Consider the following 26,886-nt stretch of genomic DNA (forward strand, 5'->3'; position numbering starts at 1 on the left):
GGGATGTTTTTAAAGCATTGAGTTTATACAAAAAGCATCATGGGTGTAGTGGTTAAGTACCCACAACCCAGAATCTCAACAGAGCAATGTTCTGTGCTGTCTCTCTGTCCCCAGCTTGGATGGGTGATGGCGGGGTGGGCAGTAAGTCGGGGAACCAACAGCAGGGTGAGCTGCACATCCAGATCACTTTGGGGGCTTTTAAAAGTGGGGAAGACAGAGCCTCATCCCAGCCCAATTAAAGTGGAACCTCTCGGTACTGGCATTTTTTTTTTTAACACCTTAAGTAAGAATGTATTTTTTCAAAAACAGGGTTGTTTTTATCATTGCAGTGCAGTTCTCAAAAATCATGAAATTACCTTGGATGTCATCTTATCTAATCTACAGACCTTATTCACATTTTGTTAGTTGTCCTAATAATGTCCTTTATTTGGGGAAGGGGCAGAGGGGCCAGGTCTGATTGAAAATTCAGTCCAGGATCACATGTTGCATTTAGTTTACTCATCTCTTTAGTGTTTGTCCGTCAGTCGTGTCTGACTCTTTGCAGCCCTGTGGACTGTAGCCCACCAGGCTTCTCTGTCTGTGGAATTCTCCAGGCAAGAATACAGGAGTGGGTTGCCATTCCCTTCTCCAGGGGATCCTCCCGACCCAGGGATCCAACTTGAGTCTCCCACATTGCAGGCAAAGTCTTTACCATCTGAGCCACCAGGGAAACCCAGTTTCCTTAATTTTGGAGACATTACCTGGCATTTCTTTGCCTTCCGTGACCGTGACAATTTTGGAACAGCCAGCGAGTTGTCTTGCAGATGTTCTCAGTTGTGGCTGCAGGCTGCCTCCTCGGGATTAGATTGGATCGAGGCTCTTTGGTGGCGATAACCTCAGAAATGGCATCCTCTGAGGTGCTCAGCATCAGGAGGCACCTCCGCTTTGTCCCACTGCTGATGATGTTATCTTTCTTTTTAATTAATTAATTGGTTGCACAGGATCTTAGTTGTGGCTCGAGGGCTCTCGGGTTCAAGGGCTCAGTGGTTGCAGCGCACAGGCATCTGTCTAGTTGCGTTACAATGGCTCGGTTGCCCCATGGCATGTGGAATCTTAGTTCCCAGATCCTCGTCCCTCTACATTAGAGGGCAGATTCTTAGCCACTGGACACCAGGTGATGTTATCTTTGATCACTTGGTTAAAGTAGTTTCTGCCAAGTTTCTCCACTGTTAACCTATTATTGTTCCCTTTGCAATTATCAATATTAATAGTAAGTATCTCATCTCAGGAGGTGCTTTGGGGCTTTGCAAATATCCTGTATCTGGGCTCGCCATACTGCGGTTAGCATCACTAATGGTGCCTGAATTATTCATTGCTGTGCTGGCTAACAAATGGTGATTTTGTAATTCATTCATTGCCCACGGTTATTGGTTGGTAGTCTCCTGGGAAGAGCCTCTCTGCCCTCTCCCCGACCCCCGCCCTGCCCGTATTTATTTTTTAAGTTTTTATCAGTGTAGGCTCAAGAATTATTCAATGAGTCAAAACCCATGATCATCATTATTTATTATGTTATTGAAATTGTCCCGTTTGGCCAGTGGAAAGTCCTTCAGGCCGGGGTGTATCCTTTTGACATGCCTCTCTTTTTTTTTTCCTCTTTGAGTACTTCCTTATCTTCTGGCGTAACAAGACACTGCAAACTCATCTTGTACTTTTTCAGCTCCAGCCCTGGAACCAGCCATGTCTCCAAGGAGCCCTGGTTCTTTTCAGTGGGTGGTGGTATTTAGATACCAAGATCTGGGTGCGGGGTGTGCTCAGGGGTCTCACGGCTTCTGGACCAGGATTTTAGCTCTTTAGGGCAGGATAATTTTCTGTGGTAGAGGCTGTCCTACATATTGTGGGACATTTAACAGCATCCCTGACCTTTAGTGCTAGATGTTGGAATTTTAGTGTCTGGAAGCAGTGGCGGTTACAGAATTTCTCCAGTGGGAGAGACGGGGTGTCTGCAGGGACTCATGTGGGAGCTGTAGTCACACGGTAATGAAGCATATGTCTTACTTAGAGAGCAGGTGGCATGGGGACAGTTGAAAGTCCTGAGGGCTAGGGTACCCCCAAGTCACTCCTTGGAGCCGTCCGTGGTTTTGTCCAGCTCCCCTCCCCAAAACTCTCCGAGCCTTCTCATCTCCCTCTGCCTAGAGCTCTCATTTTAAATTCACCCCAACCCCAGTGCCTTCTCGCATCCCTCCTGGTACCAAACAGGGTTTGTCTTGCAACTCTTTTTTAGTATGACCTTATTTAAAATAAAATGTGCTGGTCCTGGTCCTTCACCTCTGAGGCAGAAGTGTAATACTAGAACACAGAGTGATGACGAGTTGGGATGAGGCTTTACAGTCTGCAGAGCCCTTTACAGTCTGCAGACCTGGAGGCCAGGTCACACATGGGTCAGTGCCATGGCCACCCGCCCAGAGTCCCACAGGCCAGGTTGCCGATGTCGCTGAACAACCTGTTAAAACGTGAAGAACCCGGCAGCCTGTTAGTCTGTCCATTCCAAGGGGATTGAAGATTTTCTTCTTCTTCTTTTTTTAATATTTGTTTGGCTGCACTGGGTCTTAGTTGCAGCATGGGGGATCTTTCGTTGCAGCATGCTTGCTCTCAGTTACAGCATGGAGGATCAAGTTCCCTGACCAGGGACTGAGCCCAGGCCCCCTGCCTTGGGAGCCTGGAGTCCTAGCCACTGGACCACCAGGGAAGTCCGGAGCTTTTCCTTCTTTTCCCCACAAGCCAGGAGACGCCCCCTCCCCAGCACTGCATCTCCTCCTGTATTACTGCCATTCGGTGTTTGGCACCCCAATTGCAGAGCTTCCTTCCCCGACACATCCCCAGACAGCTCCAGGCTGGACTTCCCAGGACCCCTGCCCGCTGATGGGGCCTGGCAGTTTCACGGAGGGAGTTGCAGTTATGAAAGGCTTAGCAGCTGGGGTGCTGGCCGCCGGGTGTGTCCTGGACACACGCTCGGGTGGAGGGTGTCTGCGTCACCCATGTGGGCGGGGTTGGCTTCCATCCAGACGGATTGGTCACCTAAAAGAGCCATTCACCACCCCCAGAGTTAGTGTTATTTCCAGAGTCAGTGGTGTAAGGAGCATCGGTGGTTTGTAGAATGAAGGGTTTCTCCAGCTCCTAGAAGCAAGCTCCACTCAAGTCAGGGAGACAGGAGGTCACAGAGCCACAAACGTGGCTCCCTTTCTCGTCCACGCCCTCCATCCACACTGCCACCTAGCATCCTGACCACCCTGTCCTCTCCTGTCCCCACCTTCATCCTCCTCCATCCATGGGCCCCCAAAGGAGGGAGGAAGCCACTCAAAAGCTTTGACAGGCAGTGGCTTTAAAGAAAGCTTTCCAGGTGGCACAGTGGTAAGGAATCCGCCTGCCTATGCAAGAGACGTGGGTTTGATCCCTGAGTCGGGAAGATCCCCTGGAGGGAGAAATGGCAACCCACTCCAGTATTCTTGTCTGGGAAATCCCTTGGACAGAGGAGCCTGGTGGGCTGCAGTCCATGGGGTCGCGAAGAGTGGGATATGCATGCACAGCTTTAAATAAAGACCCTTGAGGCTCTGGATATAAAAGGAACATAGTTGACAGCCGGAGAAAGGCACAGTTGGGAGTGGATGTCCCCACAGCTTTTCTAATTCACTCGTTTCTCTGCTGCAAAGGTAGATAGGGAAGGCATGCCCACCTGGGTCCTGGGAAGAAATGTTCTCAGCCTCCCATCTCTCCAGTCGGGAACCTTCTCTAGCTGCAGGTGCTTCGATTATTTTTTGGAGGTGGGGACATCAGGCCACTCGACACTCGTCCTCCTTCCTCTGTTCCCATGACAGATCGTTAAATTATTCCACAGGAGCCTGCGCTCAGGCTAAATGACCGCAACAGCCGTATCATGGCAACTATACCTGCCTCTGGTTCTATCACTTTCTTCTGCAGCCGCAGCTGCTGAGAAACTTGGTTGAGAAAAGTCATTTTCAGCGTCGGGTGGGGAATCCAAGACAATAAGGTTCCAAAGCTCCCTCCCGTGTCCACACACCCTTTAGAGCAATGCCCCAGTTAGGGCAAAGCTTGCCCGTGTAACGAAGCAGATTGAGGGCATGGGCGTTTGGGAGGTGATGTAGGTGCTGAGGTTGGCAGGCTAAAAACTAAAGGGTGTTACAGACTAAGTGGAAAAAAATTGTTTTAATTTTTACTTATTTATTATTATTATTTGAGGGGGTGCTATGCTGAGTCTGCGTCACTGCATGCCAGCTGTTTCTAGTTGCGGTGAGCTACACTCTGGGCTCCCAGGTGGCACTAGTGGTAAAGAACCAGCCTGTCAGTGCAGGAGACAGAAGAGATACAGGTTCGATCCCTGGGTCGGGAAGATGCCCCTGGAGGAGGAAATGACAACCCACTCCAGTATCCTTGCCTGGAGAATCCCCATGAATAGAGGAGCCTGGCAGGCCACAGTCCACAGGGTTGCAAAGAGTCAGACACGGCTGAAGCGGCTGAGCAGGCATGCCCTCTCGCTGTGGTGCTCAGGCTTCTCATTGCAGAGCACAGGGCTCGGGTGCGTGGACTCACCAGTCAAGGCACACCGGCTTAGTTGCCTGTTTCGTGTGGGATCTTCCTGAACCAGGGATGGGACCCATGTCCACTGCATTGGCAGGCAGATTCTTAACCACTGGACCTCCAGGGAAGTCCGACCAAGTGACATTTGATGAGGTCCGTGGGGCGGCAAAGAGTCGGACACAACTGAGCGACTGAGCACAGAGCCACAGATATCTTCATTTGGTTCTCCTCACACCAGAAGCTTGGAGAAAGGATGTAGGTATAGAGAGATTGGCAGGTGACCCGGGAGCACCGAGGGGAGGTCAGGAAGGAGCAGTCATACACGGGGGCAGCCAAGGCCACTGCTGTGTCACCAGGGCCTGATCCCCCGGAGACTCCTGAGATGGGCACAGAAGGCCTTTCCAGAACAGTCTGCCTGAGAGCCCGCACCCTGCCAGCTGGACTACCCCCCGGGGCCAGGGCTGCCTTCCACTTGGGATTGAGCAGGCACCGGGAGCAGAGCGGGGGCCACCGGAGGGGGACGCTGGCAGGGAGGGGGATCGGAGTCCTCGGGGGGATTGGCCGCCACAGCTGCAGCCGCACGCCAGCACTGGGGAGAGGTGTGCAACAGAGTCTGGTCCCTTGAGCTGCTCCCCACAGGCAGCCGCATAGCTGGTGGCGTGTGCTTCTCTCCAGAAGTGGTGCTGTGAGCACATGCCCTCCCACGTCCTGCTGTCTCCCTGCTGGGTTTTGTTTTCTTTTTTTTAACTCCCTGGCACCTGTTTTTTGGTTTTGTCTTCTTTTGTGTTGTCTCCCACTTAATCGACTATCTTGGCTAAGTCTGATTTGGGAGCAGTTTTCTAACATTGCACCCAAAGGGAGTGGGGAGAAGGGAGAGGGGAGTGCCCTGTTCTGAGCACAGCATCCTCTCCTCCAAGGACAGAGTGTTCAGGTGGATATTCTCTTCTCGTAGTCCTAGAAAGGCTGAGTTGGGGGCTGCTGGAGTGTCTCCAGGCCCAGCCATCTGCAATGGCAGGCTCCCGGGAAACCATCCCCTATTAGGGTCTCCTCCAGTGGATGTTGCCTTGGGAGGCCGAGGGGGGGAGGCCTAATGATACTTTCTGCAAACCTCCCTAATTACCAGCCGACATGAATTTTCTCACGGCCTCTGATAGTGCCCCCTGCTCATACAGGCAGACCTCGGAGATACTGTGGTTCAGATCCAGACCACATCAATCAGGAGATTCACAATAAAGCGAGGCGCACACACATTCTCTTTGGTTTCCCAGCACACGTAAAAGTTATGTGTTCACCCTGCTATTAAGAAAGTCTATGAAGTGTGCAACACGTTGTGTCTAAAACAATAATGTACTTACCTTAATTGAAAAGTACCTTCCTGAGAAGTCCCTGGCAGTCCAAGGGTTATGACTCAGTGCTTTCACTGCTGAGGGATCCAGGTTCAATTCCTGATTGGGGAACTAAGTTCCCACAAGCCACTCGGCGTGGCCTAAATAAATAAATAAATAGTTCCTGATTGCTTAAAAATACCAAAATGATTACAGTCATCACATCCAGGATCACCGATCAGGGACCACCACAACCAATCTAACAGTGATGTGAAAGTTTGAAATGATTCAAGAATTATTAGAATGTGATGCAGAGACACAGAGCAACCAGATACTGCTGGAAAAAATGGTACCAGTAGACCTGCTCGATGCAGGGTTACTGCAGATCTTAAATTTGGTCTGAAAAAAAGTGCTGTAGTATTTACAAACCACAGGAAAACGAGGTCTGCTTATGAATACCTGATCAGGGAAAACAAGTAACGCAGGAAGGAGCCAGGAGGTAGACACCTGCTTTTCAAGGTGATGTAAGGAGGACATGGCTGTGCAGGGGGAAGGTTCTGAGCTGGGGTGTGGGGTGGGTGAGGGCGGGCAGTGACGGTGTGATGACCGAGGGGAGTGGGATTGGGCCAGAGGATGAGATTGTCTGGAACTGGGGTTGTCAAACTTCTGTAAAGAACCTGTGATGGTTAATTTTAAGCATCAACTTGACAGGGCCACTGGGTGCCCATAAAGCTGGTAAAGCATCATTTCTGTCTGTGAGGGCCTTTCTGGCAGGGGTGAGCATTTGACTTTATGAACTGAGTAAAGGGCAGGAACCTCACCAGGTGGGGGAGGGTGGGGGGCGGGCACCATCCACGGCCTTACGCCAGAGCCCGAATAGAACAAAACAGTGCTGGAAGCGGGACTCTGCTCTTCTGCCCCCAAACACTGCTGCTCTCGTTCTCAGGCCTGGGAACTCAGACCAGACTCACGCCAGAGGCCCCTGGTTCCTGACCCTCGGACCTGGGACTTCAACACCATTGCTCCCCTGGTTCTCCGACCCTTGGACTTGAACCAGAGCTAGCTTTCCTGGGCCCAGCTTGCAGGTGGCAGGTTGTGGGGCCAGTCTGCCTTCGTGAATGTCTTTCTCTGTATGTATTGGACTGGCCAAAAGCTGTATTCACGTTTTCCCTACGATGTTGTGGAAAAACCCAGATAAACTTTTTGGCCAACACAAGATATATAGATAGAGAGAGAGATAACCTATTGGTTTTGTTTCTCTGGAGAACCTTGAGCCAGAGAGTAAATATATTCGGCCTTGTGGGCTGTGTGGTCTCCATCACAGATACTCAGCTCCATCTGACTCGCCAGCAGGCCTAAACAGACTCTAAGCAGACAGGCAGAGCTGTGCTCCGTTGAAACCTTACCCAAGAGAGGTAATAGGCCAGATTTGGCCCGTGGGCCAGAGATTGCCAACTCCTGGTTTAAAAGAACCAGTCGCTTTTTCCTCATCAGAGTAGACACGGATACTGGAGAGCAGGTGATGTCTCTGCTGCAGTAACTGACCTTCCACCCCACCCCCCAGTCCACCCCATACACCATCAGTCAGTATCCCCAGAACACAGTAGTAATGATCACTGGCAGAGCTGCTCCCCACCAGGGAAATCACACACACACACACCCCTGCAGAATTCTAGGCTCCAAAGCACACCTGTGCACAGCTACCCTGTTTCGCATTGGAGAGGATGAACTCTGGCATCCCGGACCCTGGGGCAGCCCGTCCAGTGAATAGAGCATCAGTCTGTGCATGCTGAGCATCATCAGTCTGTGGGTACCAGTCCCATCTCTGCCACTTGACCTATAGAAGGGGGGGGCGAGGCCAGGGGCCTTCCCCCTCTTTCTCATCTGGAAGGTGGGTTGCAGTCCTGGCCCAGGACTGCTTTGCATTGGCTCAGAAAGTCAGAACTTGCCAGAGAGGAGCACCCTTACCCGCCTCACCTGATCCCCTGTATTGACTCTGTCATCCTCCCCTTCATTTGTCCCTTGTGCTCTTAGCATGCACTAAGGGCCCAGCTCTGTGTTAAATGCTTTAGACATTATGTCTCCTTTAAGCCCCACCACAGCTCTGTTGAGTGTGAGGGATTGTTATCCCCATTTTTACAGACTTGCAAGCCAAAGTAGAGAGTGGGGGAGGCAGCTTGACCCCCAAGCTTGTGTCGTGAGCCCGTGTATCCCTTGTAACACCACCGTGCCTCCTGACCTCTGATGTCTCTCACGTTGAGTGGTTATTGTTTAGTCGCTCAGTCACATCTGACTCTTTGTGACCCCATCATGGACTGTAGCCGGCCAGGCTCCTCTGTCCATGGGATTTCCCAGACAAGAATACTGGAGTGGGTTGCCATTTCTTCTGCCAGGGCATCTTCCCAAACCAGGGATTGAAGCCTCGACTCTTACATCTCCTGCATTGGCAGGCAGGTTCTTTACCACGGAGCCACCTGGGAAGCCCTAGTTTGACTGGGAGCCACCCCAAACATGGGGTACGAACTCATCCTTGTCTTTGGAGGAACAGCTCCCCACCAGGGGTTGGGAAACAAGACATCTGATCTATGTAGAATTTGTTTCTCTGGGGGATGGGGGGTGGCTTGAACGGAGCCAGAGAAACCAAGCCTGGTTTTCTTTTCTCTCCCATCTTGCCCCACGAGGGCGTGAACACCTTTGATTGTTTTTCCTCTCCCAGTAATTCCCCACGCCCACCCCAAGGTGCGCTGCGCCCCAGGTCTGCTGCTTCTGAAAAAGCTGCAACCACACTTCCTGTCTTCCAAAAGAAACGGGGGCAGCCGTGGGGGACGGGAGACGCGGCCAAGATCCACACCCCACGTGCCAAGAGGCAGCTGGGAGATAAAGCACGTCCGGGGCTTTGTACGTTGCCAGAGACAGGATAATTTACTCTTCCCTCCTCTCGAACTTTGCAAAGGACGCTCTTTAACTCGCTGGGGAGATAAACAGTGTTTGTTGCGGAGGGGACCTCTCCCTACTGATGACTGACTCTTCCCTTTCTCTTCACCCCTGCCTGGGGCTCGTGAGTTTTCTTACACCCTGAATCCTATCTGGCCCTAATTGGGTTTCTTATCATAGAAAGACGCCCCCCCCCCCCCCCCCCGCCTCAACCCGAGACACCTGTACACACCAAGATACATCCCACGGTGGGACCCATCGTGGCCCTCACGTCCAGACTCTCTCCCTCTCCTCCCCCCAGAGCCACTGGAACTGGCTCTCTGGAGGCCATTTCTCTCTGTCCCTGACTCCAGACCCCTCCAGCTCTCGGCTCCCACTGGACCCTCAGCTCCTGAACTTCCTCTTCCCTCCTGTAGTTGAACTGAGCTCTGTGCTGGTTTATTCAGCCCCAAACAGATGGCTCCCTCTCACCAATCCATTTCCACCTCTCCCTGCCTCTGAAAACTTGCCAGCCAGCCCAAGCTTGGTTTGTTTTATTGTCATTTTCTTTCCCAGGCTTTTAAAAATTCTGTTTGTCCCAGTCAGTCAGGGTGAGCGTCCCCCTCCCGCTTGGTGCCGGCAGGGGACCGTCCACTCCCTGTCTCCCGCCGGCCCCTGGAACGGCCTCCCAGGCCTTCCATCAAAGGCCCACGCTGTGGATTTGCATCCCACATCGTCTGCAAGGGTGTGTCAGCTCTCTTCCCCCTGGTGACAACCTGCCGGCTTTTCTTGGAAAGCTCAGATATTGAGGCTGCTCAGTTATCTGAGGCACACTCCAGTCTGAGCCCTCTGGACCAGAGAAGGGGGTCCCTCCCGGGTGTGAGGTCTCGGTCAGGGGGCCTGCCTGCCCGGCAGACCTGGCAACCACACTGTCTGCCTCTTCCCAGCCATGAGTAGGGCTTGATGGATGCTCAGGATGCTTGCTAAGGGGATGGAGAGCTTCCTGACGCTGTGGCGGTCCTGTGGCGTTCCTTCTAACGGTAGGTGTCAGAAGTTTCTAGGATGCCGAGCTCTTTAGGAGCTGCTTTCCGTATCTGTCAGCATCTCCTTAGCCTCTTTTTCTGCTCCCTCCCATCACTCACCTGATGGCTTCCCAGTGGCTGACAGGTTCCAGCGAGAACCCGAGAAGGGGGTGCAGGAACAGAAGTGGGTTACTGCGGTGGCCTGGGGACGCGGTACAGCAGAGGAAGAAGTCGGGGAACTCCACGGTCAGACAGCCCTGGGCATTGCCCTGTGGGTTCAGACAGTTGGCCCCTCGGGGTCACGTACACTCTGGGAGCTCAGCGTCCATGAACCTTGCTCCCAGCAGTGACTGAGAGCAGCAGTGTCCACCCTTTTGGCACCAGGGACCAGTTTCGTGGAAGACAGCTTTTCCCTGGCCCGGGGGTGGGGGAGTGGGGGTTGTTTCAGGGTGCTTCGAGCACATGACTTTCATCATGCAATTTGTTTCTAATCTAATGCCGCCGCCCATCTGACAGGAGGTAGGGGTCCGCGGCCCAGAGACTGGGGACCCCTGGATGAGAGCTTCCTCCGAGGCCCCAGGCACCCGTTTACCTCCCTGTGTTTCCTGTTTCTGGCATCGAGGACCTGGGTCCTAAGAGGGACCACACATGGTTTGTTCTGCTGCACACCAGGCGCCTTTAGCCCCATCCTGGGCCCTGGCCACACAGTAGTCCAGCAGGGAAGAAGGACCTTAAGCAAAGAGAGAGCAAGATACAGGGAAGGATGGAAGTCGATGACATCCAGGAAGAGGCGTGCCTCAGGTGATGGCAGAGGCAAAGCTGATGTATGTCAGCGGGCCGGGTGGGAAGCCTTCGGGATCCTCCACCTGGCAGTCTGTCCCGCTCGCCGTTTTGTGGGGCAACAACCAGGCTTATGGGTCTGTGTTGACCTCCAAGTCACTGAGCCCAGGACATATCACAGAAGGCGTGTCAGGGCTGTGTAGATACGTCTGCCGTTTGCCCCTGCATCTGATGGCCCCGGGCTGCTGTGCTTGGCCAGTTCTTTTAATACCATGTTTTGGTTTTTTTAGATTCACACAGGGGTCAGCAAACTAAGGCGCACATGCCAGCCCCCCGGGGCTTCCCAGGTGGGGCTAGTGGTAAAGAGACTGCCTGCCAATGCAGGAGATGCAAGACACGCGGGTTCGATCCCTGGGTCAGAAAGGTCCCCTGGAGGAGGGCATGGAAACCCTTTCCAGTGTTCTTGCCTGGAGAACCCCATGGAGGAGCCTGGCAGGCTATAGTCCATGGGGTCGCAAAGCGTCAGGCACACTGAAGCAGCGTGGCACAGCCCCCTGCCTTTGTTAGTCAAGTCTCACTGGCACATAGCGGTTTGTTGACACGCTGCAGTGGCAGAGCTGGGAAGCTGTAAAGGCAAAACTGTAGACTGTCTGACCCTTCGCAGAGGAAGCGTGTGAACCCCTCGTCAGCCCTCACTTCTTGAGGCCTTTTATTAACCTCTTGGCCCTTCTCAGCTGCTTTGGGACAAGAAATTAGATCAACGAGTTTGCAAAGTAAAAGCAAACAGGCTTTCAGTGGGAGGGGGCAGGGTCAAGGGCTCTCCCATGGGTAACCAGCGGAAGCTTAGGACGTGGGCTTCCTGGCGTCATTCTCTTTTGCCTGTGGGACTCTGCTTCCTTCTGGAGTCTACGCGAACACGCAGCAGCATCTCCTCCTGCAGGACGCAGGAGCTGTGTGGCACGGATGGTATGCGACTTGCCATGCTCTGAGCCCCCTGCTCCCCGCGCCTCTGTCCTCGACCCCTAAGTGGTGGTGTTGACTCACATCCCATCGGAGCTCCGATTCCTGAACCCGGGCAGGATGCTGCTATCGCCTTCCCGCCCCTTTTCCTAGAGATGCTGTCGGGACGCTAGAGGCTTGTCTGGGTGCTGGGCTGCCGCCTTGTGCTTCTCCAGAGAGAGGAGAAGAGCCGGGCCTGCAGCCATGAGGCAGGCGTGCTCACTGGTGTGCCCCGGCAGCCCCGAGTCGCTCTGTGGTCCATGTTCAGTCTCCCCGGGATGCCTTCCTCTTGATGCATCAGGAAGTGGGAGACGCTGTTGGCAGCTGTGGGCTGCTGATTGGCACTACAATGGGGGGACCATCAATGGAGAGTTTCTAATCCCCCCAGTGACTAGAAGTTTTCTGCTTAACCATGTCTGCCCCTTAAGATCCCTTCAAAACCTTACAAGCTCAGCAGAAGTTCTCCCTGTATTTGTGAGATCTGGTTTCTCTTTTTTTTTTTTTCCTTCACATCCTCCTTCGTCCACCCACCGTCCACAGTCCCCAGTTAGGACCTTGTGGATCACTGGGAGACCTGTGCCCTTAGCTTGAGGTGTCAGAACAGGCCATGTTAGTTTGGGAGAGTGGTGTGGGCTTGATGGCAATCAACTGGAGGTCATCTGGCTTCATGACATGCAGTCCTCCCTAGGGTTCTGAGCGTTAAGATGGATCTAAAAGAAATGACGTTGAAGGGGCCCTTCTGTGTGTGTATGGATGTGGCAGAGGAGGGGGCGGGCACTGAGTGGAAGTGCCAGGGGCTGAGAAGTGGAGTGGCCCCCCTTCATTCAGCCTGCTCAGGAGGTCTGGCTGTGACCTGGCAGCGGGCATCATGAGGGCTGTGGGCCAAGGGGCATCTCTCTGCCCAGCACACCATGCCCACCCTGCATAGTGGGTCCACCTGCCTGCCCTGTTTAGCATGGGAACTAACCGTACCCTTTCCTGCCTCATAGAGACCCCAGGAGGGTACAATTCTAATCCAGTATCAGAGGGCTCAGAGTCTGATCGTGAGGGGGGTGCCTGGGAGTGGTCCTTCTCTGAGTGAGTAGCAGCAGTGATGGGCAGAGTCACCAGGTATCAAAAGGCATCAAGTTGTACCCACGTTTAACCCCGACTTCAGACTTCCTGGATTCTCTCACCCTCATTTCCTATTTTCTGCAGTTACTGTGGAAATATCGGGCACCACAGAGACTATTGCAGGAAGTCAGGTACACAGCAGATTAATTATTTAATCAGATGTAAGCCCACCAGAAAGAGGCTAGGTCTTAGAGAAAGTTTTTTTTTTTCTTTCTAATTTTTTTCTTTCCTCCCTCTCGAATATTTTCTGTATTGAGACTAACACCAAAGGGTGTTAAATTGGTTCTGAATGTCCAGCTCTGGCTGCCCACATTCTTGTAACGATTTCATTAGCCTGAATTATCCACTTTATTTTCTTGTAATGGGATTAGCTGTACTTGAGGCAGCGGAAGACCAGAGGGGGAGAAAGGTGGTGGGGAGAGCATCCGCCACGTATTCCATTAGCTCAACCCGGCAGAGGCGTGGAACCCACCAGAGTGCACGCCCCCGGCCGGCAGATGTGTCTAGGAGCTCTCCTTCCAAGAGGAAGAGGGGACACGCTCTGCCCCAGTGGGCTTGCTCGGCCCGAGGAAGATGGAGGAGCCTGGGTCTGGCTGAAGGATGCCTCCTTGAGGACAGTGCTTCTGATTATCTTGTAACAGCGGTAGGACATGTGGAGAAGATGGAGCACCGCTGCTTTCTTCAGGGCTCCAAGAATCACAGTCACACCTGGCCCTCTTAACCTCTTCTCCTTGCAGGAAACGCCTGGGTTCCCCTCAGGAGGGGCCCTGACCAGCCCCGCCTGCTCCTTCTCAGCTTTGACCTGGCACATCATAAGAGCTTGGGAAGGGTCACTCTCTTGGCCCCAGTACAGATCTGTATGGAAGACAGGGGTGTTACTGATAAGACAGCTTCCCTTTCTTCCTTACGTGTGGGAACCATGGCATCAGCAGCCCCTGTATGGCGGCCTAGTTATTCCCATTTTACAGATAAGGAAACCGAGCCTCAGAAAGCTGACATCAGGTGCAGGGCTGAAATCTGAAGCCACGTCTGACTCCAGACTTAGATTCTTTCAGCGATGCTGTGACTTGGCCCCTCGTGGTCAAAACTAGACTCACTCTGAGCATTCCCCCACTTTGCACAGTCCCGGGTGAATTTGAGGTTTCACCCAAGTGTTCAAGACAAATGCCTTTCACCTGGGGGTGTATGAGTCTCTTACTTCTCTTTCTCTTCCAAATTGGACTTCCCAGCTGTGTTCAGTGGAATACCAGTGTCTTGGGAGATGCTTGGGAGGAGAGATTCAATGGCTGGATGAGCTTGAGAAACGCTGTTTTCTTTCTCGCACTTGCAGATAAATCCTCCCTGCTTGAGATGTTTTAAAGGTACTGACAAGGTCTGCAGCCAGGAAGCTTGCTGAGTTCTGTTTAGCCAGATCTCTCCTACATGTATTTAATTTCAGAAGTCTTCTTACACAAAATACCTATAAACATCTTTCAGGACAAATTTGGAACATGTTTTTTTTAAAAGTTACCTGTTATTTCAAAAATCTTGTTTTAATGGCATTTTCTGCCTGAAGCCTACACTTGGATCTAACAGACAATGTTCAGTCTGGGGCTACGTCCTGGAGAATGGTGAGGGGCAGTTGATTGGCTGCATGTGTAGCCACCCACGAAGATGTCCATGCCTGGTTAGGTGCTGCGTGGCAAATGCAATGGGAAAACCCTCTCTGTCCTCAGGGAGCCCAAGGGGCCAGGAAGGGAAGGGCAGGGGCCGAATCTGGGGTAATAAAGAGCGGAGGACAGTCAATCACTTGGGAAGTAGACCAGCACTTCTGATCACTTAGGATCGAAGCAGAACAGAACCCACATGTGGGGATGCTAAAAACTCAGCACTGAAAATGTTTTGACTTTGTTACCAGTATTTGAAAACTCCATTTCTTCAAAGGGTCTGGACTGCAGACCTCTTTAGAAAAAAGATCTCCCAGCTGGCTGTTTAAGATGGGGCCGAGGGGTCCCTGCCCACTCTGATGGAGCAGTGGTCCTCAACCTGGGCAGGCGCACCCTCACCTGGAGGGCTTGTTACCACTTGGACTGCCGGATCTCCCCCAGAGATTCCGATTTCAGAAAGAGAGGAGTGGGCTGAGACTTTCTGACAAGCCTCGCAGATGACACTGATGCTACTGGTCCAAGAATTGCCCAGAGTTGGGACTTGGCCAGTTTGCCCCAGCTCTTGGCCCCCTCCTGTCATCTGTCTGGCCCCAGAAATTTTTGACTCGAGGGCCAGCGTTCTGTCCCTTACATTGTCCTGGGCCTGGCACATCTCAAGATGTTCTTATACACCTTCCTCCCTTTCTCTCTGTCTCTCCCCTGATTATCAGTCCAGCCTGGAAACGACTCAGCCAGGGTCACACAGGCGGTGAGGGCAGAGCTGGGCCAGAGCCCCTCCACCAGAACCTCTGGGGAGAATCTGGGCTCTGCCTGGAACGCAGGCCCTGAATCTGATTCAGAGATGCCATTTAACTGCTCATCCCGGAGAGGGTCACGCCTGCCTGCAGAGGACCCTGTGAAAGGCTATTGAGAAAAGCTAAGCGCTATCCTCCATACCTCCTTTCTCCCTTTCTTGGAAACCAGGCCATTCTCAGCCTCCAAGAGGCAAGAATGAAAGGCCTAGCGCGCCGATGGTGATAAGGTAACCTTTCTGCATCCAGCTCTCACCGCAACGAGCGGTGCGTAATTGGAGAAGTTCACTCTAAAAGGCACTCTTTAAACAGCGAGCGAGAACAAAAGGAGGAGGAACAGCTCTGAGCTTAAATATGCCTCCACGAACCTGCCCCCTCCCCACCACCACCCCCCCACAACAGAGTAGAGGCCTGACTGGGGGTCAGCGCATACCTTTATAACCTTCTGGGGGAGCAGTCACTGCAGGTGGAGCCTCACACCGAGACCCCCAGCGCCTGGCTGCAGCTTGGCCAGGGTTGTCTGGAGGGAATGATGTCGTTGCTCTCCAACCTAGCAGGGCAGAATTCTGAACCCCGTTGTCTGGGCTCTGGTCCCTTGGTGAGTAATCCTGTCCCCCCACCCCCACCCCCGTTTTGCTGCTGTTACTCACTCCTGCAGTTGAAGGAATCCCTGTGGCTACTTTGGAAGGAGCGTGGACCTCCAGAGGCCAAACACTCCCTGTGATACCGTGTGGTTGTGCAACATGAGAGAGCGTCCTGAGGACAGAAGGACTGCGTGTCCTGGCCTGGCCCCAGACATGCCGGTGTCTGTTGCAATAGCTTATGCCTTGTGTGAGATGATCAGAGAGAAGGAGGGGGACCTGGTGCTCACCAAGGACTCGGTCAATGTCAAGTGCGTGTTTTTGTGAATGTTTACAGGGCGTTTTCTGTGGGCTAGGCGCAGGCCAAGGTTCCGCAGACGCAACAGAGACTCGACCCTGCTGTCTTAGAGTGTTCTTTCCGTCTCTTGTGGGTCTTTGTGAACGGCAAGGGAAAGACAGATAAACAAGCCATTCCAGACAGTGCTCAGAGGCAACAGAGAGTGGCTGGTGCAGCAGAGGAACAGCGTTAGAGTCTGGGTTCTGCCTGGAGCACAGAAGGCCTCATTGAGAAGGTGGCATTCAAGCTGAGACTGGATGATAAGAGGGTCGATCATGGGAACAGCTCAGCGCTGAGAGTTGTGGGTTATGGGAAGAGCAGGGTCATAGGTTCTGAGGCTAGGCCAAGCTTGGTGGCTTCGGGAGCAGGAGGAAAGCCAGAGTGGTCAGATTAGTCTCCGTTTCCCAGTTTATGAGGCTGGAGGATTGGACGAGGAAGCCTCGGCTAAAGGCTTTGCTCTGTACACATTCCAGAAGCCGGAGGTTTGGGTGATGGGTCGTGTTGCCTGGCTTCCCTCGGTTGCAGAAACCCATGTGTCCTAGATGGAGGGATGGATTTGTCCTCAAGTGTCCATTCAGCCCGTCTGTCCCTCCATTGTGCTTCCGCTGGGGCCCTTAGCATCATGGCGACTCAGTAAGGAGAGGAGCCTTGAGACGGGATGCCGGGCGAAGCAGCTGCTGACCTGCCACATTCATTTACCTGGTGGGAACTACTCTGTGGGTCCGTGAATTCACAGATGGACTCTTCATCAGCATGCGGGAAGAGAGGGAGAGCAGTGAGCAGAGATCAGAAGCCCCCAGCTGTGGACACTAAGCAGTTGAGATGGGGAGGGGATTGATCCCAGAGTCCTTGGGCAGTGGTGGGGGAGCTCACCACCTGCCTGTAGCTCTTCCCTGCCAGCCCAGAATCCCTAAGAACAAAGTTGATGTCTGGCCCACCCTCACCTCTCACCTGGCACCTTGCACAAAGAGCCCTTTGGCCAATTATTGATAGACAGACCACGCAAATGTCCAGTGAGCAGAGGCTCAGGGGCAGACTGCCCACTTGGAGTTCAGCCTGGCTCATGACCACCTGTGGGACCTTGAACAGGTCACTTCACCCCCTGTTGTAGGTAATGACTCAGGGGCTGACCTTGGAGAAATCACATAATTTGAGCCTCAGTTTTTTCCATCTATAAAGTGGGCACAGCAGTACACAGATCATGAGGCTGTTGTGAGATCATGTGCAGCCCATGTTTAACACGCCGTAGGGCACGTGGCCCTGAGAAAGACCGTAGGGATGGATGGATACGTCATGTGTGTTAGAACATTGCTGGTGCCAGTGGTATACTGGAAAGGCTTCTAATGCCAAGAGCTTTAGCCCTTTTTTCTTGGCTCTAGAAGAAACAGAAAGAAGCCTGCAATTTATTCTTATCACAAAACCAGCCCTTCATCTCATTCTTGTTCAGACCACAGTGTTGTTCCAATTCTGGATCCCTTGGGTGGCAGCTGATTTCCCTGCGCCCACCGCCCCCCCCCCCCCCCTCAGTAATGCCTTGAGCACCGGTGGAGAGATGTCAGACTTCCCCCACGTGACTCAGCACTTCTACTGAGACCCTGGTTCCTCCAGTGGATCCAAATAGGAGAGCAATAAGGACTTGTGTCCTGGGAGCAGAAGGGCCGAGGCTCCCTAGGGTGTGCCTGACCTCCACTTGGTGTCAGCGTGCAGGCTGGAAGGTTGGCCTGTGCATGAAGCCTCCAAACCCAGGCATCAGAGTAGCTACAGAATCATCAGGGTCGGCATCTCTGGAGGGCTGTCTCTCTCTCTGTCTCCCCGTCACTTCCTTCCCCTCCCCAACCTATCCCATCACTTCAGTGGAGGAGAGAGAGGCTGCTTCATCCTTTTCAGTAGCAGAGCTAAAAATACCCCCCCACCCCACCCCCCGAGCAAAGTTGCCATCCAGGACTGCAGCAGGTCTGGTCACAGAGTCTCAAGGGAGGGGATCCCTACACACACGCACACTCGTGCACATGCACACGTTGTGTCTACATTCAGACCTTGTGTGCAAACAAATTTGCATGCCTGGACTTGTTTATGAGGCCCAGGCATAATTGGCTTGCCTCGCTCTACACCTCAGCGTCCCCTCCCCACTCCCCTACCCCCTACCCCCATCCCTACCCCCACCGCACCTCGAAAGAGATGAGAAACATGACAACAAACTCGTTGTCGAAAGCCCACGAATCCCCTACCAGTCACGCGCTCCCTGGCGTGGCGGAGATGGGGGTGGGGCTGCGGCGTGGGGGAGTGATGGGTGAACCCGAGGTGAATGAAATAATTGGAAAAGTGAGGTGTGAGTTTGTTACTGAAGTGTGAGCGTGGTGGGGGAGGGAAGGCGGGCCATGTTTAAAAGCCCGGTATGTCCTCTTTATTCACAGCTTCTGATACAGTAATTGCTATTTTGTGGTTTCTATTATCTACACAGTGGGGAGCATCCGTGTCTCCTTCCCAAGCGGTAGAGTCTGGGCTTGGGTAGGAGCGGGTGGGAGGGTGGGGTTCCTGGGTGCCCTGTCATCTTCTCCCTCTCTGGTTCCCTGGTGGCCCTGCCCAGCCTCACCCAAGCCTCTGCTCCCAGGAGACACACACAACTTCCTGCAAAAGCCGCTCTTAAACATGGCTCCATGGGCTTTGCTGCCAGATAAGAACCTTAATAACGTTTGGTATTTATATATCGCTTATCTCCAAGGAGCTAAAGGTACTTCATTGATTTTCTCCACTGCCCCCACCCCCCCCACCCCGGCCCACCACACCAACCTTTTTTCTTTTTCTATTTTAATTCTCTTTCAATATCTCTCTGAGATCATTAGTGTCAGCTTTATTTTCTCCCACACAGTAGTTTCAACCAAAGCCATCCACGTCCCCAGCATCCTTTCTCCACCAGGAGCAAAAGCTGGCTTGGGTTTCACGTCCCGGACCGTGGGGCTTAGGGGGGCCACTTGGCCTCTTTGGCGCTTTAAGTTTTCTCATCTGTAAAAACAGGAGGCAGCGACTCTTAACCCACAGTTGTTGTACCTAGAAACGGTATGTTTAAAAGCCCTAGCACGTCACAGGCACGACGACTCTGTCGTCGATCGCTGGGGTGACAGCCACAATGACAGTGTCTTGACGCTCCAGCCGTTCATTCTGGGGCTTCACAGGTAGCGGTTCTAAGATCTAACCCTAATCTTTCAGCCGTTTCAGAAGCCTGCCCTCTCTCTCATCGCATTCTCAGAAGGAAGGAACAGGCAGGCCCACCATCACCCCTTCCCAGTCCCCCAAAGGGTGCTGTTGTTCAGTCTCTCAGTCAGGTCTGAGTCTTTTACGACCCCATAGACTGTAGACCACCAGGCTCCTCTGTCCATGGGATTCTCCGGGCAAGAGTACTAGAGTGGAGGGCCATTTCCTCCTCCAGGGGATCTTGATGGCCCAGGGATCAAACCCATGTCTCCCGAATTGCAGGCACATTCTTTACCATCTGAACCACCTTGGAAGCCCCCAGCCCCCAAAGAATAGTTTTGGTTTTGTTTTTTAAGCTCCTCGGGTCCTGGGACACAGCATTTCCTTGGCCTTGCAGATGTCTGTCTGGACATCTGCACAGCCCAGATGGGCTGTGACCTCCCCCTTGGCCCACCGTCTCCCTGGGACAGGACCCCAGCTCCCTGGTCCCTGCCCTCATCCCTTATGGACTGAGGCTGCCCTTCCATCCAGGCTTTCCCCGCTGAGCTCTCATATCCCACTTCTCCAGGCCACGTGAGCATGGCTCCTTCAGCTTCTCCCCATCAGCTTTATTCTCCACCTTTTAATTATTTTCCTCGCCTTTCTCCGGACCCTCAGCTGCTTACCATGCATAGGGCGTCCACAGCTTGCAATGCTCTGCGGAGAGGGAGGAATTAACCTCACCAGTCTCTCCCTCTGTCTCATGCGCACACGCGCGCGCACACGCACACACACACGCACACACACACGCACACACACACACACACACACACACACACACACGTGCGCGTGCGTGAGCTCCCCTGAAAGGAGCCAGGCTCAGGAGGTTGGAGCCCCTGCGGGCAGAGGCAGGGGGTTTGCACTTAGTATGGAGGTGGAAGGAACTGGAACTCAGTCAGCCGTCCTTACTGCCATCTCAGGCAGGTCACTTGGACCCCTCAGAGCCTACACGGGGCAATCCTTGCTGCCCCCTACACTCGGCCTTCCTGCTTCACGCCAGATGGGGCCATGCCCCAGGGACAGAAAGAAAGTCCCCGCTCCTGAAAGTGGTCCCCTGCAGATAACTGAAGGGGGTGAAACACTGGGCAGTGGAGAGAGCTCCGGGTTCACGTCAGACACTCTCTGGCTCTCTCTCCAGCCCTGCTGCCTACTTGCAAGAAGCACTTGCCTCCCTGAACCTCAGTTTCCTCATCTGTAAAATGGGCATGGTGAGACCAATGATAATGAATGTTTGTGCTGTTGGTGTGTGTACCCAGTGGCCTGGTTCCTCCACCCTCCAAGTGTGGCTGTGATGTCCCAGTGGTCGTGTCCCCCTTCCACTAGGGGTACTGTTTCTTCATTCCAAAACTACCTTCACACATCCACTCTGAGCCAGGCCCGGGGCGCCTTGCCACAGATCCAGTGGTGAGCAAGATAGATGTGGTTTCCACTCTCGCAGAGCTGGGTTCCAGCCCCAGGGGGAGGCAGAGACTTACTTGGGTGTCCGTATGGCAGCACCCTGAAGTGCAGTGGGCCCTTGAACCCCAAGCAGATCAGCCAAGGCTGCTGCCTTAAGTCAAAGCCTAAAAGAGCCTGGAAGCTGAGGCAGGAGTGGAGGGCGAGCGGAGAGACCAACACACCCATAGGTTGTGTCTGTCCAGTGCCCAGCATGGCCTGGACACGTACAGGTGCTTGCCAAGGCCCCCCTGTGCCTGAGAGCCTTCTCAGACCAGGTTTGGATCCATCCGATGCTCCTGCTCCTGCAGCCCCAGTGGCTTTCTGAAGAACTTGGGGCCAAAGGGTCGCTTACATTTACCCGAAGGGGTCTACCAGGAAGTGTGTGTATCCCCTGCCTTCCGTGTCCAAGGCCAGCCCTGGAGGAGGCGCTGGGGCTTCGCTGGAGAAAGAGGCGGTGTATCTGTCGTGGGGCGTGTCGGCCTTTAGGTGGCAGAATAAAGCAGGGTTTGTGGACTGGGCTCCACTAGGCGCTCTTCCACCTCACCTTCCTGCTCATCCCCACCTGCCCAGCCTCCAGGCCCTTCCAAGTCCGCCATGAGCCCCAACTGGGGGGGGTGGTGCTGGGAAGACTGACAAGGTGCCCCCCAGCCCCTCCCCTCCCTGGCAGGCCGGCCTCCTCACCAGCAGCAACCCCCCACCTCCTGCTCAGAGCGAGGCCAGGAGGGGGAGCGAAGCGGCCGGGTGCGCGCCAGGGAGACGTGCAGATTCATTTTGAGGCCTCATAATGCCGCATTTACACACCATCCTGCCTCCAGAAATTGGGCCGGCCGATGCCTGGTCATGCTGGCAGGGCCGCGGGTTAACTCCTTGGATTTAGCTTAGATCATTTCACAAGAGCTTACGGCCTTTACTGTGTTTTTTTCGCCCAATCGGTCTCTGGCCCTGAGGCGTCCTAGACCGTCGTAGGTAGGCGCGTATGCCCCCGCACCCGCAAGTGTGTGTAGATTTTCAAATAAAATAATACCTCTCTTCAGATGCCACACACATTAAATATTTATTGGCAGCAATCGCGTGTATACGTTTGATAAATGGACCTGAGGATGGGGTGGGGGTGGGGGTGGGGGCAGTGAGATGGGGTAAAAGGGAGGCCCCATCCTTTTGTCCCGGAATTTCTCAAAGGTTTATCCTTGAGGGGCAGGGGGTAGAAAGGAGGGGAGGGGCTGGGGGGATGGCCAGGGACCATGTTTACCTGTCTGATCCCTGTTGGGAGGGGGTGGGGGGGTGAGCTGTTTTCTCCCCTAGAGCTTGGCCTGACTTCACTTAGCACATATCAAAACCCAGAGGCCGGCGGGAGAAGTGGAGTTCAGAGGGCGTGGCTGTGCGTCATTCAAGCGCCAAGCACTGAAGAAGCACTTCAGGTCCCATGTCTGGGATCAGGGACTCATCCTGCTTACACAGTGCAGCCGTGGGGCCGATTTCAGGTCAAGAGACCGTGCTTGGTCTCCCCGAGTCCGGGGGCCCCTGGCGTGCACATATGAGCAGGCCCTGGCCCTGGCCAGTCAGGTGTGCAGGAGTCTGGATCCCCGCCCCCCACTTGCTGAATATTTACCCCTGCCCTCCAACTCCCCAGGAGCAAAGGGAGGATGAGTGTGTCCACCCGTTAGAAAGGAAGGGAAAAGTCTCCATCAGCGGGGTTGTCCCCTTGCTGCCCGGCGTGATGACCAAGGCCTGAAGGGAGGAGGCCACCCACGCACCCCCACTGGGGCACATGCTGGCCAGTGGGGAGCCGGCACTGACACGAGTGTGTGCACACCTGTCTGTGCACACGTGTGCAATCTGTAAGCACCCCAGTCTTCTGACTGGCAAGGATCAGCAAGTGGGGATCAGTCCTGGCCCACCCTCGTATCTGCCCCCTACCCGGCTCCAGTGCAGGCAGTTCTGAAACTCGCGTGTTTTTTGTTCCAGCACCTTCGGGGAGCTGAAGACCGTCCGCTTGCCGAAGAAGCTGACCGGGACGGGCACGCACAGAGGCTTCGGCTTTGTCGACTTCCTCACCAAGCAGGATGCAAAGGTGAGACCAGGGTTCCTCCCACCCAGCCTCTCCTTTCTGGGCCATTTTGCCAAAGAAGCAACAAGGCACCTTAACAGATGTGGGTGCCCCTACCCGCCCCCTGCTGATGTGGGTTTCCTCTTCTCTCCCTGCAACCCTGCTAATTTGTATGATGTCCTTGGAAGAGAAGACCCTGGGTTTTGTGTTGGAGGAAGGGGCAGTTCAGGGTGCCGGCTACTGCAGATCAGACAGCAAGTGTGGGAGACAGTGTGGAGAGTGTGGAGGGGAGCCGGTGGGTGGTGCTCAGTGAGGAGGCCACCAGACAGCCCAGGGGGAACCCCTGGGGTCACCTCTATCCCTACTTCTTCCCACTGGTGCCGGGGGCTTCTGTTTTGTGCTCGCTTCAGGTCAGGCCAGGCAGGTGCTGCTGTGTATAAGCACGGGTGCAGAGCTACTTGGAGAGAGCTTTTCTTTTTGAAGCAAGGCGGCCTCTCTGGGTTTGGGGCTTGGCGCACGGGGGTCCTGAGTCCTCATGCTCTCTCCCCCAACAGCAGAGAGGGGCAGAGGCTATGTGACCCAGGGTTCATTCAGCTGTGTCTGTGGTCGCTGGGCCGTGGCGCCATCTCCGTGGGCTCCTTCTGTGAGCCCATGCCACAGCCCACCCGCCCCCACCCTGGCCTGTCATCCCTTGAGGGCTCAGTGCAGCGGGGGAGCAGCTCACACTGAGGGCTGGCACGCGCCCTGCCTGCGACGAGGTGTCTTCGGAGAAGCAGGGTGTTGGTTGGGAGCACACCCATTGGCCTGCTGCAGGGGTGGGTGGAGCTGGAGGTGGCAGCTCAGAGACACAGCTGCGGCCTTTGTGGGCCCTGGGAAACACGCACAGGCAGAGAGGGCACCCTGGGACCCCGGCAAGCCTGCCAGCCAGCCACCTTTGTCTCTCAGCGTCTTGAACTCAAGTGCCTGCTTTGTTGACACGTGGCCATGTTTGTCCAGACATCTGCTCCTCTTTCTTCTTGCCTGGCAGCCCTTCCCTTGCCTCTCATCCTCGTGGCAAGAGAGACCGCACCCCCTGCTTGCAGCCAGCCCATGCATGGCCTTGACACTCACCAGTAAGGGGTGCACCTGTCGGGGTCCCCACGCTGGCTGGGCGGGAAGCCGGGAACAGCATGTCTAGAGCACGGCTCCTAACGGCTGGCCGCTCTGCTTTCCCAGCTCTGCCCTGTTCCTCAGTCTTCTTGTCTGTAAAAAACGGGGCAGTGACAGGTCCCACGGTCACGGAGTGAAGGCAGATGGTGACACGGGTCCTGGCACACGGTGCTCATTCACGCCAGCCCAGGTCCCTTCGGGGCCACCAGCCCTCCATCCGCAGACAGGAGAGGAGAGGCCTGCAAAGTAGTGCTTTCTCTACTGCATCCGTTGAGCCCTCAGCTTCCATGTTTGTATAGAACCACCATCATCTGCTCTATGTCAGGGAGACTGTGACCAGAGGAAAAATGAAGGGGCTTTGCTCCTGCTCCCTAAATCACATCTTTTATTCAGATACAGTTGGGTTTCCCAGGTTGCTCAGTGGTAAAGAATCTGCTTGCCAATGTAGGAGATGTAAGAGATACAGGTTCAATTCTTGGATCAGGAAGATGCCCTGGAGGAGGGCATGGTAACCCACTCCAGTATCCTTGCCTGGAGAATTCCATAGACAGAGGATCCGGTGAGCTACAGTCCATGCAGTCGCAGAGTCGGACACAGCTAAAGCTACTTAGCATGACGCAGCACAGCCAGGGCTGGCTGTCAGGGCACAGACTCTACAGCCGGGATCCTAGCACTTAGCTGCGGTGTGACCTTGAGGGGGGTCCTACATGCCTCAGTTACCCCCCATATAAAACAAGAACGGGATTTTCCTCATCCTGTTATCGTGAGGTTTGGATGAAGTGATAGTCTCAGAGTGGGATCTGGCCTCTGTGAGCTCTGCGTGTTAGCTGCAATGAGAAGGAGTATGGTGAGGGTGGTGGTGGTGATTGGAGAGGAAGGCACAGAAGGAGCAAAGAGAAAAGTTGTCAGCGCTCCTCCAGCTGGGAGCCGAGGCCTCTCCCCAGAGCTTGACAGCAGAATTGACATGGCTCTCAGGACCCAAAGGGTGGGACCAGACGTGAGCTCCCAGCCTTGAAATTCCACGTGCCCCCGTCCCCAGGACACAGTCAGTATCTCTTTGTTCCCTGGGATCATTAGAATGGGGCAGGAGGGCAAGGGTCCACAGGTGGGCAGGGCAGTGCCAGCTCCCCGTACCGGAGGCCAGGCTGCAAATGTTCTCTGCCAAGCCCAGCACAGCCCTCTGCCGATTCTTGGAGATGGCTCCTCCTCCCCCACCCACCCCCGCCCCCGCCCCTTCTCTCCCTTCCATCCTGGGCTCCAGGAGGAGAAAGGGCAGCTGAGGACAGCAAGAACGCAACCCCACACCCCTCCGGGACTGGCTCTCATTGCCCCTCACCTCACACAGGCGGCAGCCGGGCTCCTGAGCTGTCCTGGCCCCGATGTCCCCGTCTCTCTCAGGCCCTTTGTGCTGCCGAGGAGTGAGCTGGTCTCCCGTAAAGTCTGAACCCGCCAGGAGCGCGCCTCTCCTGCAAAGATCCCTTTGCTCTTTTTGCTTCCCGGAGAAGCCGCCGTGCCTTCTCCCTCTCCTTCTCCCCGTCTGCCTGAAGAACTTTATTGTCTCCCGAGTGGAACATTTAGCGCTCTCCACTGACCCATAGCGCCATGCGTGCTGCATGTTGGTGAATAGGATTCTGAATATTGTAAATACCTGGTTAGCTCAAGGGTGGGCGTGAGTTTGAAGAGGGAAAGCAATGCTGGAAGGAGACACTGAGTTAGAAAACCCCAGAGATCCTTTTTTTTCCTTCTCCAAAGACAGCACTCATGGGAATCCCAGGGCTGGCAGAGGGGCCTCCAGGACCTCTCCCCATCCCCCATTTCTCAGGGCAAGCACCCTCCCGACCCCCAGAGGTTCTCCCTTTGAAGATCTGCTTTAAAAACCCTTTCCAGGTCTTTACTGAACCCTGACCACTCGGCTCCCTCACCAAGGGCTTCATTTCATCCCCGTTTTTTTCCCCCACGTGAAGATGAGTGGTCAGGCACTGTCTTGGAGTCAGCAGTGACTGAACCTGGAGATGTAAGCCTCCCACGGGGACCCCAAGAAGTCCTCAGACAGGAGAAAAGGCAAAGAGGAGGAAAAAAAGGGAAGGGGGACTCCTGCGAGGGGCGGAGGCAGGGAGGAAGTAAAGGCTGATTGCAGCACCTTGGGTCTGGAGAACAGTGAGGAGATGAGGTCTGTGAACCCAAGTGTGTGACTCCAGGCACAGGGCTCCTCCCTGGCACCAGCTGGTCCATTTCACCAGCTGGCAGAGGAGAGAGTTAGGCTCCCCGGTCAGTCCCCGGAGGTATCCCCACAGCACCCAGGTCTCTCTTTGGGCCCTGAGCACCAGCCATCTGCGTCGTCCCCACACCCAGGGATTCTCAGTCTTCTGACCTTGCTCCATGACCCCATGTTCCAACCCAGCATATCCTGGGGAACTCCATCATCTGTCTGCCCCCCACTCCCAGGGTCAAGCACAGACCCCCAAACAGGAAAGAGAATGCTAGCACAAGGCTCCACGGAGAGCTCAGGGTAACCAGGCAACTGAGGACAATAGTCAGAGGCTCCAGCGACGGCCGGGCAGGCTTTGTGTGTGACACATACTCGGCACACGCATTGTCTCGTCCCAACCTGCGGCAACCCCAGAATGCAAGAGAGATTTGCATTAAGTCGCTCCCTGGTTTCTCCGAGCACTGGCTAAGCTTTGTGCGTACAGGACCGTGGGAAGCTGGGACCTGGCTCTTGCTGACATGCTAAACTGGGGGTGGGACCTGGCCTGGCCGTCAGCCCCTATCACAGGCTCCTGGAACTGGCAGGTTCTCCTAAACCTAGGGCGTTTTACCAGCCCCTGATACCCCAGGCATAAATGTCAGTCCCTTTGAAAGGGCTGCTTATTATCTGAGCCTCCAGGTGCAATGAGCCTGCCTGTCTCAAAGAACCTTCCCGCACGTGCTAGAAAGAAGCAG

The 26,886-nt window shown here is 54.4% G+C and overlaps 1 protein-coding gene and 1 long non-coding RNA gene across 5 annotated transcripts in view; one reads left to right on the forward strand and one right to left on the reverse strand.

Moving 5' to 3' along the window:
* RBM19 (RNA binding motif protein 19) overlaps positions 1 to 26,886 on the forward strand; it is a 120,923-nt gene that overhangs the window by 62,755 nt on the left and 31,282 nt on the right. For all 3 annotated transcript variants that reach the window (NM_001045955.1, XM_024977098.2, XM_024977100.2), the window contains 1 exon segment: positions 22,713 to 22,818. In NM_001045955.1, the coding sequence (NP_001039420.1) occupies positions 22,713 to 22,818 (106 nt within the window).
* LOC132342629 (uncharacterized) lies at positions 22,812 to 26,523 on the reverse strand. Of its 2 annotated transcripts, XR_009491090.1 has the most exons (4): positions 26,315 to 26,523; positions 26,084 to 26,183; positions 25,280 to 25,409; positions 22,812 to 24,036 (listed from the first exon to the last, which is right to left on the reverse strand). It is a non-coding gene; the product is annotated as an uncharacterized lncRNA (long non-coding RNA). The 2 variants fall into 2 exon arrangements; XR_009491089.1 differs by having other exon boundaries at positions 26,084 to 26,523.

Source organism: Bos taurus, chromosome 17, assembly GCF_002263795.3.
Source record: "Bos taurus isolate L1 Dominette 01449 registration number 42190680 breed Hereford chromosome 17, ARS-UCD2.0, whole genome shotgun sequence".
Lineage (NCBI taxonomy): Eukaryota > Metazoa > Chordata > Mammalia > Artiodactyla > Bovidae > Bos > Bos taurus.